Source organism: Leptonotus elevatus, chromosome 10 (assembly GCF_054856555.1).
Source record: "Leptonotus elevatus isolate MCC_2025b chromosome 10, RoL_Lele_1.0, whole genome shotgun sequence".
NCBI lineage: Eukaryota > Metazoa > Chordata > Actinopteri > Syngnathiformes > Syngnathidae > Leptonotus > Leptonotus elevatus.
The window spans coordinates 21402456-21419384 of record NC_141248.1 but is presented as its reverse complement, the minus strand read 5'-3'; the positions used below and the strand labels follow the sequence as shown (position 1 = coordinate 21419384).

The 16929-nt window shown below is 41.0% G+C and overlaps 1 protein-coding gene across 9 annotated transcripts in view; it reads left to right on the top strand.

Moving 5' to 3' along the window:
• Nucleotides 1–895: 895 nt before the first annotated feature.
• tead3b (TEA domain family member 3 b) overlaps nucleotides 896–16929 on the top strand; it is a 39378-nt gene continuing 23344 nt past the window's right edge. For 7 of the 9 annotated variants that reach the window (XM_086086990.1, XM_086086987.1, XM_086086988.1 and 4 more), the window contains exons 1-3: nucleotides 896–1061; nucleotides 1426–1515; nucleotides 16079–16336. In XM_086086990.1, coding sequence (XP_085943116.1) covers nucleotides 16330–16336 — 7 coding nt within the window. In that variant the 5' untranslated portion in view covers nucleotides 896–1061; nucleotides 1426–1515; nucleotides 16079–16329. Of the gene's footprint in view, nucleotides 1062–1226; nucleotides 1516–16078; nucleotides 16337–16929 lie in introns of those variants that run through there. The other 2 variants (XM_086086983.1, XM_086086982.1) reach the window with 2 other exon arrangements.

Below are 16929 nucleotides of genomic sequence, written 5' to 3'. Positions count from 1 at the left end.
TAATGACAGGGTGGGCAACGTTTTCCGAGACATATGCAAAATGTTCAATATGATTATGAAAATAGAATATACATATAAATGATCAAAAATAACTTGTGGGTTTTTTTTTTTTTGCACAAAATAACTTGTTGACAATAAAAGCATGTATTTCTTTTTGATTTAGTATCTAGCCACGTATTACACACACGGTAGTTAGCACTAGCCTGGCAAGCCACACCCACTTTATGTGTACACCGATAAATGAGTGACGTGTCTTACAAGATTTTGACGTACAAGTCGTTAATTTTTTTGCTTTTCATTACTATTTGACCTTTGTCTCTGTAGAAGGAGAGTTGCCTGGTGGCCGACAACATGCACCGATTAATATTTGTCGACGGGGGTCGCCGAGTCTTTTACAGTAGTTGTGAAAGTCTTCATTTGTGTTTGTGTGGCTTTATTGTACTGCCCCCCTGTGGCCAAATGTCACACACCAGAAGTAGTTACGTAAAAACTGATGACTTCTTTGCGTTTTTTGCCTTACACTATGCTTTACAAAGTAAATATTATTAAGTGCTCCCCGTGCTATTATCCTCATTAAGCGTTTTTTTTTGGGGGGGGGGGGGGGGGATAGTGCTATAACCCATTAATGGCATTTGTATTATTTTCTAAGTGGAAATATGATACACGACTGTTGTTGAGTAAATTACAGTTACGTAGGGGTGTTCTACTTAAGTACAGTAACGAAGTCTGTGCATTTGTATTTGGTTACTCCAGTCCTCACCACATTATATTAAGCTAGCCGGAGTCCCGCCCCAAACTTTGTTGATTGACGCTCACCAATGGCTCCTCGGCGGCCGTCTTTTTTTCTTTCTGCCTCTCGCTCTCGCTCTCGCTCTCCCTCCCCCCCCCCCTTCGCCTTCCAGTGTAGTGCGTTGATTTCATACCAAAGTCATACTTAACATTCCACTTATACTGTCAAACCTCCGGAGAAAATATTGGGGCAAAACAAGGGCGCCAGAATTGGGCCAAAAAGTCAGCATCTTGAGCAAGTTTGTGTGGCGGGAAGAGCGAATTGTAACAAGGTAAGTTCCACGCAAAATGCTTCTTCTACAACCCAGGATTCTTTCTCTTTTTTCGCTTCCACGCTCACTCGCTCGCTCGCTCGCTGCTCTCCCTCCGTGAAGTTTTCGGATCATTGTCATTTTTGACATTTTTCCGCGGAGCGGGAGGGAAGGGAAGGGAAGGGAAGGAAGGAAACGCGCTGGTGTTGCTTAGACGGTACTGTTGGAGTCCTTATGCCGGAGAGGGGGATGTCTTCGGCGGGGAAGAACCGCGGACCAACTGGGGGGACGAAAAGCGACCCACAAAAAAAGCTCCGGGATGGTGTTTTGACAGCGAACAATCGCACCGATAAGTGTGCTTTTGTGTGTGTGTCGTTCCACGCAGCGCTTCCAACAGACAAGCAGAGCAGAACCCTTTTGGAGCGATTATATAGTGGACTGGTTGAGTCTGGTTCGGAACTCTGCATTTGCTGAGGTAAGAGAAACTTTACGCTTGTCTGAAACTGTTCATGTATTATCTATCTATCTATCTATCTATCTATCTATCTATCTATCTATCTATCTATCTATCTATCTGAATTAAATTCAATTTCTTGATCTTGTGCACATTTAGGTATGAATTCATACTGATTTAAGAGCCTGATTTTGCTAAATGGGATTGTCAATGTCAAATTCAAATGACACTTTTTCATATTATTATTATTATTATTATTATTATTATTATTATTATTATTATTATATGGGAATGTCAGTGTTACTGGATTAAATCGGCAGTGACTTTGGCTTCATTTTAAGATTGGGAAAATTACCAAATCCGATTTGAAAGTGTTTGATTGTGTTAAATGGGATTGGCGCTGTTAAATTCAGATTGGATCCGATTTGGATTGAATTTGGTTTAATGACAGAACAAATCGGATATAATTTAACAAGGGTTTTAGGACCCGAAGACATTATTAATTGATTGTTTGTTGGTGTTAAATTCAAATTGGATCAAATCTGGAATGAATTTTGTCTCATAAAACAGCTTCTGCCAATCTGGTGACCCGTCAAGGGGTTTATCTGTCTTATCTATATGAGAACAATAGTTATAAATTCAAAGTAGTGTTGCCCCCACTTAAAATTAAATCAAATTTGGATTAGATCCAGGGTGGATTTGGTTTCATTTTACAGCTTGTGAAATTCACATTTTGCGCAAATCAGTATTATTAAACAGAGTGTTCGTTCATTTTAATAGTAAACAAGATTATCAGTGTTAAATTAAAATGGGATCAGATCTGGTTTGACTTTGGTTTCATGATAGAGCTTCTGACGCCACACATTTTGTCTGAATCCGATACGATTTAACTACGGTTTAAGGCCCTAACAGTAGTGATTGGGATTGTTGGTATTGAATTCAAATTGGATCAGTGTCAGTCCTGGATACAGTATAACTAACTCATTTTGTCCATGTGTTTCTCTGTATGGGAACTTTGGTGTTAAATTCAGATGGTCGTTTTAATTTCATTCAAATTTAAATTCAAATTGGATCAAATCTTGGGTGTATTTGGTTTTGAAGTTACAAATCGTAAAACTCAGACTTTGTCCGACCTAAACGGATAATATTGAACAGACTGTTATGTGCCTGATCATGTTAAATGGCATTGTCGGTGTTAAAAGCAAAATTGGATCAGATTCGTGTTGAATTTGGTTTCATGTTACAGCATGTAATGCTGAATATTTAATCTTTTTTTTTTTTAAATTTAATTAAGATTTAATAGAGGTGTAAGTGCTTGATCATTTAAAAGGGGACTATCTATCTATATATATCTCTAATGTTATTGCATAGTGCTAATTATTGTGCCCCAGCATAACTGCTTGTACATTTTTTTTCCCATGGCAAAATTGGTACTTGTGTGCTCCCAAGCTGTAAAAGTGTCAAAAATGTTTAAGGGCCAAGCGTGCAAAAGTAGACACGTTTGAGGGTACCACCCATTGACAAGTACTCAAGCTAATTATATAACAAGAAACTGCCGCTTCAACCTATAGCAACTTGTTGCTTTTTGCGTTGTTGACTTTTGACACCAATCAAATGTTTAGCCCGGATGCTACTTTTTTTTTTTTTTTCTTCGTTTGCAGCTGAAATCACAGGTTTGACTCAAACGATAGAATGCAGTCTGTCAGGTTGGCAGCGGATGAGCAGAAGAACCTGTTAATGTTTCGGTTTGGGTGCCTCATTGTTGCAAACAAATTATCTTGTCACCTTGTCATTTTTACTTAGTTGGTTTGCTGATTGTATAAAAAAAACACTTATGCTGTTATTTACATGCATTTTATTCTGCTGTCTCACTTTTTTTTTTAACATTATTTTTCTATTTGTGGGAATGCTGAAGCATTCACATTACTTATAGTATTCGCACAATTTAACATTAAATATCAACTTTTCCACATTCATTTTCAATGGGACAGACATTGAAATTCCCACTTTCCACGCCCACTTCCATACATACAACTTATCGTGACCACCTGTCTTGATACTGCTCAGTGGCACAGTTGGTAAAGTGCATTGTGGACCACATTTGAGTACTTTAGTCATTTATCTCTTAATTGACTTCATAAGCACATGAATTCACCTAACACGCAATTTATACAGAAATTGTACTTCGTCTAGTTTCTTTTCTTTTCTTCCTCTGTGTAGCTTTTGACAATCTGTGGCACAGTGCTGCCTCTCACAGGTCGCTCTTGGTACAACACCAAAGTACAGCACGAGCAGTTCTTTATTTCGTCATGTGTGGGGTCGCGCACGTTTTTTTTAAATGCGCTAAGTCGCTTGAAATGGGCGCATGTATGATGCGTGTGAACTTCTTAGTGGCAAGCTGCCGTTCGAGCCTGTTCGTCCCGATAGGCAACATGTGGAAGTGATGTTCTTAAATGCAAACAAGCCGAGCCAAACATTGTTGTCTTGGGTAAAACGTGACACGCCAAAGAGATGCTTTATAATAGATGCTGTCGGGGAGGGAAAATCTGGAAGGGATTACGCATTTTGCTGCTCCGACAGATTCTCTCCATTGTTCTTAAGCAGAATGTATCGGGCCTCTCAATCGCTGCGGATTTAGCTTGTGCGAAGGGAAGGTTTTTCAACTCAGGCCGTGTCATTGAGGTCAATTAGATTACTTGGGAGTTTTTATCCTCTTGAAGTGTCTGTTTGCCTTTTTTTTTTTTTTTTTTTTTTTTGCTGTCCCCTCCTTCCTTGCCATCCCCAGCTGTGTTCCTTCAGGATGTTTATCAGCTGCTCAGAGAGCACGTTTTCGAAAGCATCTCATTTCGATCTCGTGGAATTGAGAGCCTCTAGTGCGTCCTTTTGTTTGTTTGTTTTGGACGCTGGGGCTGTCAACCGTTTGTCAGCGGCGGCTTCACCCTTTTGCGTAAAAACCCGTAGGAGAAGGGCTTTAATGAGCGCTGCCCCCCCCCCCCCCCCCATTTGCACGCAGCTTGCTTTTGCCTTTTTAGCAGCAGGGCCAGAAGTGGCCGCACGGCCCAAATGGTGGACACTTGTCCTTCTGTCGAGCCAGCCTGGAACAAATACCACTTGTGTGTGTGTGTGTGTGTGTGTGTGTGTGTGTGTGTGTGTGTGTGTGTGTGTGTGTTTGTGATGAGCACACACAGCGGGCTTCACAGAGAAGCGCAAGGCTCTCGGCAGAAGGACATTAATGACAATTACGCGGCACAATATGCGGTTTGATGGACACGGTGCCGAAAAGGCCAGATTGTGCTATACATGCTGAGCCTCAATGCTGCGCGCTCAACCACCAAAACGCACACAAATATAACTCGGCCATGAGGCTAATGTTGTATAATACCGTGGTTATATTATTATATTACAGCCTCCAAAATAACCTTGAATAGAGTGCAATGCAACAATCCACCCTTTGCGGTTATTTAGTAGGATTTTATTTGAAACTTTATGCACTGGAACTAGTGGAAACATGACTATAAAAGAACAATAATAGAATTGGATCCTTATTGTTTGCTTTTATATCCATGATAATTGATTGCCTCGTTGTGTCAAAGTGTAGCCTCCAAATAGTCCCATTAAGTTGAATGCAAGATTTATTTGGAATTGTTTATTGCAGGGCTCTGGATTTAAGATAATATGTTACAAGTTAGTACTTTGTATGTAAAACCACAACTTGCCTCCCATGATCGTGCTCACCTTGTTGTTGTTGTTTTTTACTGTAAATTGATCAACGCAGCTTGTTTAAAAAATTTTTTGATAAAGTTATTGTGAACTCGACCTCTAAGTCACACGGATTTTATACAAAAACGTGGAGTGTGCAACTGGTGTGAAAATTTAGCTGCTTGAAACAACTTTTTTTTTTTTAATGACATAATTTTATGTCAGTGGTATGTCTAATTAATGGACTTTTTTTTTTTTCCGGTGGGGGAATAGTCAGCCGTGGATTTGCTACATTCTCATAATTAGAGATATACCCAGGCCAATTATCGGCGACAATATTGAGCATTTTGACGAATATTGGTATCAGCCAATTTTTTTTAAATCTGACGGCAGATAAAAGGTAAATCCAAAACCATTTTAATCTCAGAGTACTATTTATTTAATTGTTCAGTTAACTTTATGTGATGTTGCTGATCCTGGGAACCTTTTCAACCTTTTGTTTTTGTTTGACATTAAAACAAAGAAATGTGAAAGTTTAGGATTTTAGGTATTTTAAAATTTTGGGAAAAAATGATTTACTGTAGAAAACTATAGAGAGCTAAGGGCTTAAGTTTCCATTGAACTTTTTAAGACGTACTGATTACCTTGGCAGCTCCCTGAACATTTTTTTTTTAGAAATTTAAAAGGATTGTCTATTTTTTAAGATAAAAAAAATAAAACCTTCTACATTTTGAGAAGTCTGAATAATTGTTCGATAAACATGCTTTAAGACATTACAACAGAGTCTTGATTGGCATTTGTATTTCCCAAAATTTTGATATCTCCCTCATCTTTTTTTATTAATTTGTTTTACTGAAAATGAATATCGGCTCTAAATATCGGTTATCGGCCTTCTTGACTACTAATAATCGCCATCAGTATCGGCTTTGAAAAAACCTCCTCGGCCTATCTCTACTCATAATAGTATGCAGATTTTGTATTTTATTTGAAAAGTAGGTAGAAAAGTTCACTTGGGGGTCAGATGTTTATCGGGGGAGGCTGAAATGCTTTTTTTGTGTCATACTCATGTTTTTTATCCCCCAAACACAACAGTTTGAGTTGATGCCACGTAGTTCAACTTTGGTCTCATCTGACCGCAGCGTCATTTATATGTTCACTGGCTAGTGGCTAATTTGAGGCGGGCCTGTACACGTGAACACTGGAGTCCGTTACGCTGTGTGTGTTTCCAACTGTTTACTTGGCGACTGAGTTCTCTGCCTTCAGATCATTAGCAAGTTCTTGTCGTGTACTTTGAGGCTACTCCCTTAGCCTTTCCCATGATCATCTTTACAACGCCGGGCAAAATCTTGTTTGTGTCTTCCACTAGTGAATAATGCCACCAGTTGTTGTCTTCTTCTCAACAAACATTTTGCTGTTAGTTTTGAAACCCATTCCAGGCTTGTGCAAGGTCAACAGTATTGTCCCTGACATCATTTGTTGCCGCTTTCGTTTTGAACCATGGCGGTGTAGAGATTGGCAGGTCAGAAACCTGAAACAGGTGTGCTTGATATACATATCCAGTTAAGATCGGGAATAGTGGTAATTGGTTGATTGTCCACACGAGCCAATCTGTGGGAGAAACAATTATGGCCGAGTACTTTTAAACCCAATATTTTGGCTATTACGAAAATCAATAAAGCAACCATAAAAAGTGAGCCAATTCATCAGGGGATCATATATTTATTTCTCCCACTGTTGATGTAGAAATTATACTGCAATATTTGTCAAATATAGCGTCCAGTCCACCGCCATTGTCTGGACAGTAATACGTAGCACAGGTTTACATTTCCACCAGACCATGATGAGCGTTTCCCAGATAATTTATTGAAGCGATCCAGGGGAGTGTCGGGAACACTGTCGCCTTTGTTTTTGACGGCGTTCGCCTTGCCCGACCCTTCGAGTGTCGTTCCACATGAAAGTACCCTTAAAAAAAAAAAAGAGGAAGAAGGGAAATAACTGGCTACGAGGTTACAAGTGTACGGGCTACTGTGATAAGCATTGTGGGCTACACACGCATACATAAACTTGCAGTGTGTCACACTCTAGTTCTGGTGACCCAAGGGCACTCATGTGAAACCACTTTAATCCCCTCGTTCAGGCTGTTTGGGTTGGGGGAGGATCTCCCTCTGCGGCTCAGAGGTATTAATTTTAGTTGCTCTTATTATAACAGTGCGCAATTGTCCGAATGGTAGGCCTGTTATGAATAGGCCCACATTAAGTGTGCAATGAAGTTGGCTCAGAGTTCCCATGTTGAAAATCCCCTTTCATTGCCCTCCTACCCCCCCCCCCCTCGCAATCAAAGCCATGAGCCTTGGCGGCGTTTAATCGCTTTTTTTTTTTTTTTTTTTTTTTACGCCACAATTTATATGTTGAGTTGAATCCACTGGCTGCAAGGCCGTGCATGTCCCGGAGCGTTCACAGATTATGACTTGTAACCGCGCCTCGCCACAAAATGACCAATCCAGGCGAGATTGGTTTCCCTCCGCTACATTCTCTGGAAAGTTTCCGATTTTTTTATTCTCCTAAAATATGCTGATTCAGGCTTTCAAGGAGTAAAAAAAAAAGAAGAAGAAGAAAAGAAAGAACAGCAGCAGCAAGTCTGGCTCGCTGCTTGTCAGTCTTTCCTTTCCAGATGGATTAACGATTAATTCTCACGTGGCGGATGACGATTGGAAGGTGATCAAAGTCAGTGTTCGTTACCCTTGACGGACAAACTCTGGTTCCCCTTTACACTGCCTGTAAAAGCTGGGATTTTTCCCTACTTACTTCTCCTCTCCTGTTGCGTTGACACCCATTTGTTCTATGAATATTTTATTCACGGTTTTGCTCACTACGGTCAGATGACTGTCACACAAGACACAGTTGGAGCAGGCATGTTGAGGAAATATATGTTTCAGATTTATTAAAGGCATTAGAGAGGATTCTGCGGCGAACGAGTAGCCCAAGGGCTGTTTGTGGTTTTCTCGATAGGGCGCATGCGTCCCTGCTTTTTACGCAGGAAACGCCTTCACTGGAAACCTGCGTTGGAGTCTCGTGTATTTGTTTACAACCAGTGGTTGTACTACTCCACTGTTCATACATAAGCTACACGACACAGGCTACTTGCAAAACATTCGCTGTGTGAGTAGTAAAAGTTAGCGTCAACAAACAAACCGTTGGAGGTGTTTGGTACCCGGTTATCTCAGAGTTGCACACCTGACACTTCTGCTGCCCCGTTTGTGTTTAAAAGCAGCCATCACAACCGATGCTAGTTGCGCCATCTAATAATGTCATGGCGGTATGCCGTGTTACTGTGCTGAAGCGTACACAGTTGTGGCTATATTCCGCCATGGGCTGGTAAATGCTGTAGCTTCCGTTTTGGCCGTGATTTGGCAATTTAGCTAAATGTATCTGTGAAAGGCGATATTTTGACAAATGCGAGCAAAATGTGTGGCAATGTTATTTCCACACGGTAAATGAGTGAGCCTTTACTCTCAACTCTATTGTTTTTCTCTCAGCTGGTATCACAGTGCAAATGTTTGATTTGACGAGGGGTTGTGCGTGTGTGTGCGTGTGTGTGTGTGCTCTCTCACTCTCAACTCTGATTGTTTCCTGAGCTCTGCGCCAGATAGGAAGTAGGAGGAAGTTATTGGAGGAGCCGAAGCAAATTTATTAGGGCCAAGCACACACTTAGGAGGGGCAGGAGGGCAGCGTGGCTCCAATTTTGGCATATTATTTTGCAAGGGATGACGTGGAGAACACGGAGGGGAAAAAATCCTTTAAATGGCGTGAAGAAGGGGCTAAAGCCATGTTCTTGTCACAGAGCAGCAAGCTAAAATGTTTTCTTTCTCCTGTAATACGACCTTTGAGAGCAGCTGCTCCTTTCGGCTGCCAAGTCCTGTTGTTTCCCCTGTCAAGCGTGTGTGCGTGCGTGTGTGTGTGTGTGGGTGTGTGTGTGCGTGTGATGTCGTGCAAAGGCGCGGCGGCGGTGTGGAGGTCTCTCGTACAGACCGAAATCGCTTACTCTACATCTTTGTGCAGCCTTCAACACTACAGCAGAGCTTGCGGTTTTGCGTGTGGAGACCAAACGTTTAGGTTTAAAGACAATATCAAATGAAAAGACCCAAACTGACAAACACGATTGTATTGTTGGAAATGTGTTTACAATATGTGTTTGTATAAAGGGAAAGTGAGTCAGGGTGTTGGTGACTAAGAAGGACACTTGTGAAACCCACCACATTTTTTATGACGTGCTTATTCTAGCCCATTCACATAGCTAAATATTACACCAATTAATAGTAACTCCATCCATTAACAGCTCATGAGAGGTTTAGGGAAAGTTCCAGGACTATCCTCACAAGATACATTTCAAACCTAAACAAAGCAGCACATACTTTCCACTTGTTAATTTTTTTTTTTTTTACTTGTTAAAATATAACGAAAAAGACGGGCGCCATAAAGTCGGAACGACGTAAAACGAGGACGTCCTGTACGTTGAAACATATTTGCGAGTAGTTTCAATGTATTTGTAAGTAGAGCTGTCAAAATGAATTGATTAATCGACAAGTAATCGCTTATAAAATTTATCAACAGCTATTTTAATAATTGAGTAATCGTTTGGATGTGAAATTGTCCAAATCCTCAGATTTTAGCATATCAACACTTCTCTACTCCTTCATGAAAGAAGACGTTTTATTATCATCTGTGTTTAATCACAATTAGACATTTACAAACATCGTTTTTTACTTTGGAAAACAATGACCGAACCGGCGATAACATAGTACAAAATCAATTCCCTTTTATTAAAAATCGCTACACAAATATGAAGTACGAAATAACAACCAATCACTGGTTAACAGTAATCAAGTAAAAACATGCTTTCATAATACACTTTAATGCAAAATTAAAATGAATCCGATTAGTTGATAAATCGATTAAATAATCGCTAGATTAATCGATTCTAGAAATATCTGATAGTGACGGCACTATTTGTGAGTATGTTCGAATGTATTTAAATACGTTCAAACATACTCGCCAATCAAAATGTTTACTCCACAACATCAAGAGTTGCACTCTAACGTAGGAGATTACAACAATTTACTACCACCGGCAAATATATTCGTCAAGTGTATTTGTCAGCCGTTTCCACTGACAAATGCACTTGACAAATATAACTATAAGGGCCAACAGATCCATACAGTTGGTGGTCTTATATTTGCGAGTGAATGATTAAGGTTGGGGGTGATTCTCGGCTTGTCAAGTCAATTATGAGAAACAGAAAAGTAGGTCAAGTTTAGGCATATACAGATTTGTATGCTATAATGGTACGTTATAACGGCTATTTACATTGTTGATTTATTTTCTATGTGTACATACATTAATGAATATTAATGTGCAATGTGATTGTGTGTGGACCAGTCCGATCAACACTGTGACATCACCCTTGAACTCTGCTGCCTCAGCCATCTTGTCTCACGTTTGAAAATAATAGCCTCATTGTTTTGGCAAGATAAAAGAAAAAAAACCTGCTCTGTTGTCCTTTCTAGGAAAATGTATAAAATAACTTGTTTTCTCGTCATTTCCCGTGCGGTACAAATTCCCTGCAACGGAATCCATTTTTCCTGCTTTACCAGCTGCTTTCCTCCATGTGACCCAGCAGCCATGCGAGTGACTCATTAGTAAAGGCTGGATTTCAGTGGCATATTTCAACACTCACAAAATCCTCTCCCCAAAGAAAGGAAACAGCAATAAACTCAGGCCGGTCGCCAGTGGGACTCGCGGCTGAAGTAATCCGATTGGCGAGAACAGGAAGTAGTGAGATGGTCGTGGTCGGGTGCTGAGAACATGCATAGGAAAGAAGGAATGAGTGCGTGGTCCATGAATGGCGGCGTTTGAATGAACGTGCGCATGCAGCAGCGCTATTTACATTCCTGCTGCACATTGGAATTTTCTTACATGTCGGTCTGGGCGTCCCGTGGCCTGACTCCCAGAAAGTGGGAGGAGTGATCTGTGAGTTGTGTGTCAAGTTTGAGTGTTTCATTGTGTGTCATCTCGTCACATAGTGGGGATTTTTGGTTTTCAAGTTTATAGGTACAGTGTTATGTTGCCTGATATTGTCTGTTTCTCTTTAACCAATGAAAAATAAAGTCCTAATTTTCAGGGGTTTTTTTCTTCTTCAGTTTAGCAATTTGTGTTAATTTTTAATCACCTTTTCAGGGGCCTTTGATACTTGCTCACAACCAGCAGAGGTGCTGTTGATTCAGTCTCACTAGTTTGCAGTCTAAAGGCAGAGGTGGCAAATCCAGGTCCAGAAAGTAAAAGCAGGTAAACAAGCACCCGGGGAGCTAGCTAGCTCTCTAGCTAGCTCCCCGGGTGCTTGTTTACCTGCTAGGGAAGCGAGCTAGCCTGCCACAGTGTGGCTTTAGCCTCTTGTGCTAGCAAGCTAGCTCCCTAGCTAGCTCCTCGGGTGCTTGTTCACCTGCTAGGGAGCTAGCTAGCTAGCACAAGAGGCTAAAGCCACACTGTGGCAGGGTTTTTACTTTCTGGATCTGGATTTGCCATCTCTGTCTCAAGGAGAATAACAAGCAGGGTTCTTCACACATACTTACAGTGAGGCCGACTGCACTTCTTATACATAGTGCCCCCTAGTGTCCAAGCTTTGACACCGCATAACTGAAATACCTTGTGTTGCCGGCTACATAGTGATAGTGAAATGTAATGCAACATCTGGTTAAAATTAAACACATTTTCCCAAATTGCAAGACGTAATGTCGTTATCATCAAGCATCGGTATTGGTACTTAAATGTAACTCATACATGTCCACGGCTTAAAGAAAAGTGGTATCGGTGCATCCTAATCATGTCTTCTTTTATGCGCTTGTTGGAAATGACGAGACATAAAACCAGAAGATGCACTGAAACAAATTGTAGCTCCACTTCCAATGCCCCCACCTCCTTCACTGTGCTGATGTTGCGTTCCAGTTCAAACAGTCCCTCTGTTTTCCAAACCCCAAAGTGGAAGCCAAAATTGGACAACACCCCCCCCGCCAACAAACCCCCGTTAGCCCCCTCCCCTCCTGGTTCACCCCTTCGCTCTCCCTACAAACCAGCCAACTACCAGGCCGAGCCACAACCACCCCACTCCTCCCTTCCACTGGTCTCCTGTCCTTATTTGGGTAGAGACGTTCCCAACGCTGGGTGGGGAGGTTGCAAAGGGAAAAGGGGGGAGTCTGGGTCGGGGGCGTCGGTTTGACACAAGGGAGGCAGGAGGAAAAACAGTGAGCACTCACAGCCCTTTCTTAATAAGGACATGTCTGGAATTCAAGCTGCACTCTGGCCGAAGCACTTCACTGCAACAAGCTCGCCGTGCCCTCACATCTGCATGTTGTTCTTCCTACTGCTACTCTCTTAGTGGGGGACATCTTCTAGCTGCCCCACCCTCTACTTGCCACTTTTATTATTATTATTATTATTACCAAAGCCTCACAGCAAATACCCACCGTATCCTCCGGCGATGCATCGCATGAGCGTCTCTTGGGCAAGCTCAGTTTGCAGTGTTGAGTTCTAACGCTGTCAAGGGTCTGCCTTCGCCGAGGCCTCGCCTGTTAAAATTAGCAGCCTGACGCAGGGCGATTTGTCAAACTCTCGACAGGGGTTCGAGCATATCGTGTTCGGCGTAGTGTGCGACCGAATGCCGCTGTGTCACTCGAGAGCAAAATAAATCATCTCCTTGCAAATAAATCAATTTCGCCTACTAGCAAAATTCCAAAATTCAATTTGCAACAAATGCAATTAAAGAAGTTGTTAAAATTTATATATTTTATTGCGCAGGCAAAGAGTTTTTTTTTTCTCCAACAGTCGAGAGGTTCTGGGATTGAATCTGTGCGTGTGTAATGAGGCTTCCTAACCCACATATCAAATATGGTTTCATTATTTATTGTGTGTGAATGGTTGTTTGTCTATATGTGCCTTGCGATTGGTGACCAGTTCAGGATGGACCTCTCTCACCTCAAGTCATCAAGTATAGGCTTCGTGATCATGACCCTTGTCAGGTTGTGTTGTCTAATTACTCTATTGTTTCTATAATTTGTGTTTGTTTTGTCAACCTTATATTATTCGAAAAGGAGCCTTGGTTTACGACAGAATCGATTGATTAAATTCATAATTACGGTAAATATGTTTATGAAAATCACTTCAATGTGGTATAAACCGATCAAACATTTAAAAAAAAACCGGCAATAACCTTCTTGTAATCTGTTACATATTCTTAGTTCAATAAACATTTTGGATCGAGAACACTTCTAGGCCATTGGTATAAAACTATCATTACATGAGGGGGGGGGGGACATCAAATGTCATACATAACTCCAGACTGGTGTAAACGAAGCACCCCCTGTATTAAGGTCTAGCCCTACTTTGCTAACCGTCCACATCTACACCGTTTGTACTTTCCTTGATTCCTGCTACGGTGCCTATTCCCGGAAGCGACTTTTTTCAGGCTTCTGATTGGCTTCTGCGGCTTGCTGTTGTGGGTTATAGTGCCACCACCTGTTCTGTTGTTCTGCTTTTTTAAAGCCTGCAAATGTGATTGAATGCAGACAGGGATTTTTATATCCCACCGGCGGGAACCAAGTGGATGTGTAGGATTTAATGTCTGCTGCAGAACACATTTATTTGGATCACACTCAACATTTATGACAGTGTTTGAGATCTTAAAATGAGCTGAATGTTCCTTAGATTTGATGAATTTATATATTTTTTCCCCGTCCCAAAAGACAGTTCAGTTCCATTTGAGCTTACATGACTGGATCCTGTTTATTTTGTTGAACAACCTTTATAGTGCTTATACAGTATCAAGATGAATCAGGATTAAGTAGTGTGGCGTAAATCATCAAATAATTTTTCATTTCTCATTGTCAAGCAGTAAGCACGTAGGCCTTACAGTTTTGAGATTCTGGTTTTGAGTCTCAGCTCTGGCTTTCTGTGTGGAATGGCTTCATGTTGTAGCTGTGTTTGCATGGGTTCCCCCCAGCTACTCAGCTTCCTCCCACACTACAAAAGCAAGGTCCACTGAAACTAAATTGTCCATAGCTGTGAAAATTAGTGTGAATTCTTGTTTGTCTATATACAGTATGCCTGCAATGGCCTGCCGACTACTCCAGGGTGTACCCCGCCTCTTGCCCAAAGTCAGCTGGGTTAGGTTCCAGTTTACCCGCAACCCTAATGATGACAAGCACAAAAGAAAATGGATGGCTGGATGGATGCTTTCCATGTAAATAAATAACCCCGTGCAAATGAGATTATTTTCTAGCATGACGTTTTGCACAAGGATAAATCGCGTTTATATTGCGACCAAATATCATTACGAGAAACATTGATCATTTCTTATACATCCCTCCCACCCATCTGCATCTGCACGAACACTAAAGTAGAAGAATCTCCCGGGGGGGAGGGAGGCTCGTGGTTACTTCATAGACTTCCATCTGGGAGACAATGTGAGGCTGCGGAGGCATCTTGAAAAACACTTTGGATTTCTGCTCGCCGTCAGCCGCAATCCGACCGCATTGAGACACAGTTCCTACAGTTTCGAGACCACAGACATTCTCCGAGGCCAGTCCTGATTAGTGAGCCCTTTAAAGTTCATTTCATGGTCTATCTTGAATTTATTTTTACTCATTCAATGCAAAGACAGAAAAATCTGAAGAAATTGTTTCTTATGGTGTCATCGCTGGCATTCCAGTATAGAATGTACTGTATAGAATGTATGCAGTATGCTAACAAGCACAAATCATCCTTGTACTTTGTACTTGACTTGTTGGATTATATATAGACTGAATATGTTTTAAGATTAACTTTTCTGACCCTGCATACATACAGTGAAGCAAATTCTACCTGATTATGTTAAATACATCCAACATGGACGATACCAAATTGGTTCAGATCTGGCTTGAATTTGGTTTCATGTTACAGCATCTTACCCTGCATACACATAGTTCAATTGGATAAACTTTGCTTAGATTTGTGTCCTTGGTCGTGTTAAATAAGCTTGTCAGGGTTAAATTGAAATTGGATCTGGTCTGGAATGAATTTGGTTTTATGTTGTTGTTGATGTTTCAGTGATTTGATTGACTGAAACATATGATTTAACAGACGTTTACCGGTACATGCTTGAGCATGTTAATTGGGAGAGTTAGTGTTGGGTTCAAATTGGATCAGATCTGGATTCACTTTGGTTTAATGTTGCAATTTTAGACCCAGAATACATTCTGCACATTTTGTGATTATGATAATAATATCAGGCAACATAACAGATATTTTCCTTCCTTAGCATATTAAATGGGATTGTCAGTCTTGCATTTCAATTGGACTCGATCTGAACTGAATTTGGTTTCATGTTACAATTTCTGACTCTGACTCTGAGGACATGCATTTGGGTTAAATCAGATCATTGGTTTGGCAGTGATGTAAGTGCCTGATCGTGATTAATGGGATTGTCAGTGCTGGAAGTTGATCATAGCTGCATTGAATTGAATTTGGTTTATTGTAAGTATTTCTGAGCCTCCATGCACATGAGAAATCATTTTCATTGTACTTTCAGGTGTTTTTGTGTGGAGGCTGCATATTTGTTTTAGGCTGCCATCATCTCAGTTTTTATGTTGCGTGTCTCTTGTTAACATCTCTTACGTCGCAACATCTTGGGACCATGTGTTCTTGCATTAGCATTTTCTTTTGAGGTCTGCCTCTGTAAATAAATAAATGAGAACTTTCATTAGGCTTTGTGGAAATCACGCAAAACCTTTCCTTTTTTTTCTTTTAAAATGTAGTTAAAACTAAGTGTGTCTTTTTGTTGTTGTTGTTGTTTTTACAGCTCTCCAATCGATCCTTTCATATTGGGGCTCGGGGTCGGGCCCAGGGGGAGCCGCCACCATTGCGTCCCACGATTGGAGTGCCAACGGAAGCCCAGAAGATGGGCTGGACGGCGGGGACAATGAGGACAAAGCCATCGACGGCGACGCCGAGGGGGTGTGGAGCCCGGATATCGAACAAAGTTTTCAGGAGGCTCTCGCCATCTACCCACCCTGCGGCCGGAGAAAAATCATCCTGTCGGACGAGGGCAAGATGTACGGTAAGTCGACTGTATGACGAGCAATGTAGCCACAAGGCAAGTCATTTGTTGAATTGTTACCAAGTGTCTGGATCAGGTCCAGATGGGATTTAGTTTGACAGCTCAGTTTTCAATCTGCATTCACATAGCAAATATACGATCATTTTTTTACTGCAAAGATTTACGAAGTTTTAAGAGCGATGTAAAGGTCCAATCATGTCATGAAATGGGGTAGTCTTTGTTAAATTCAAATTGGATCATGTCTGGATTCAATTTTGGTTCACGTCTGAAAATGCATGACATTTTTTCCCCCCAAATCAGTTAAGATTCCACACGTTTAAGTCCCTGATCATGATGAATGGTATTGTCAGTATTGGATTGAAATCAGATTAGAACTGGATTGAATTTTGTTTAAGGTTAGCGCTTCTGGCACTCATTACACATGGCAACATTTGTCCAAATCAGACAAATGTACAGTATTGTCTATATTAGACAGATTTAAGTTCCTGATCATAATAAATAGGTTTGTCAGTGTTATCTTCAAGTTGGATCAAATGTGGATTGAATTGATTTCATGTTACAGTTTTTGACCCTGCATGCTAATAGCACATTTT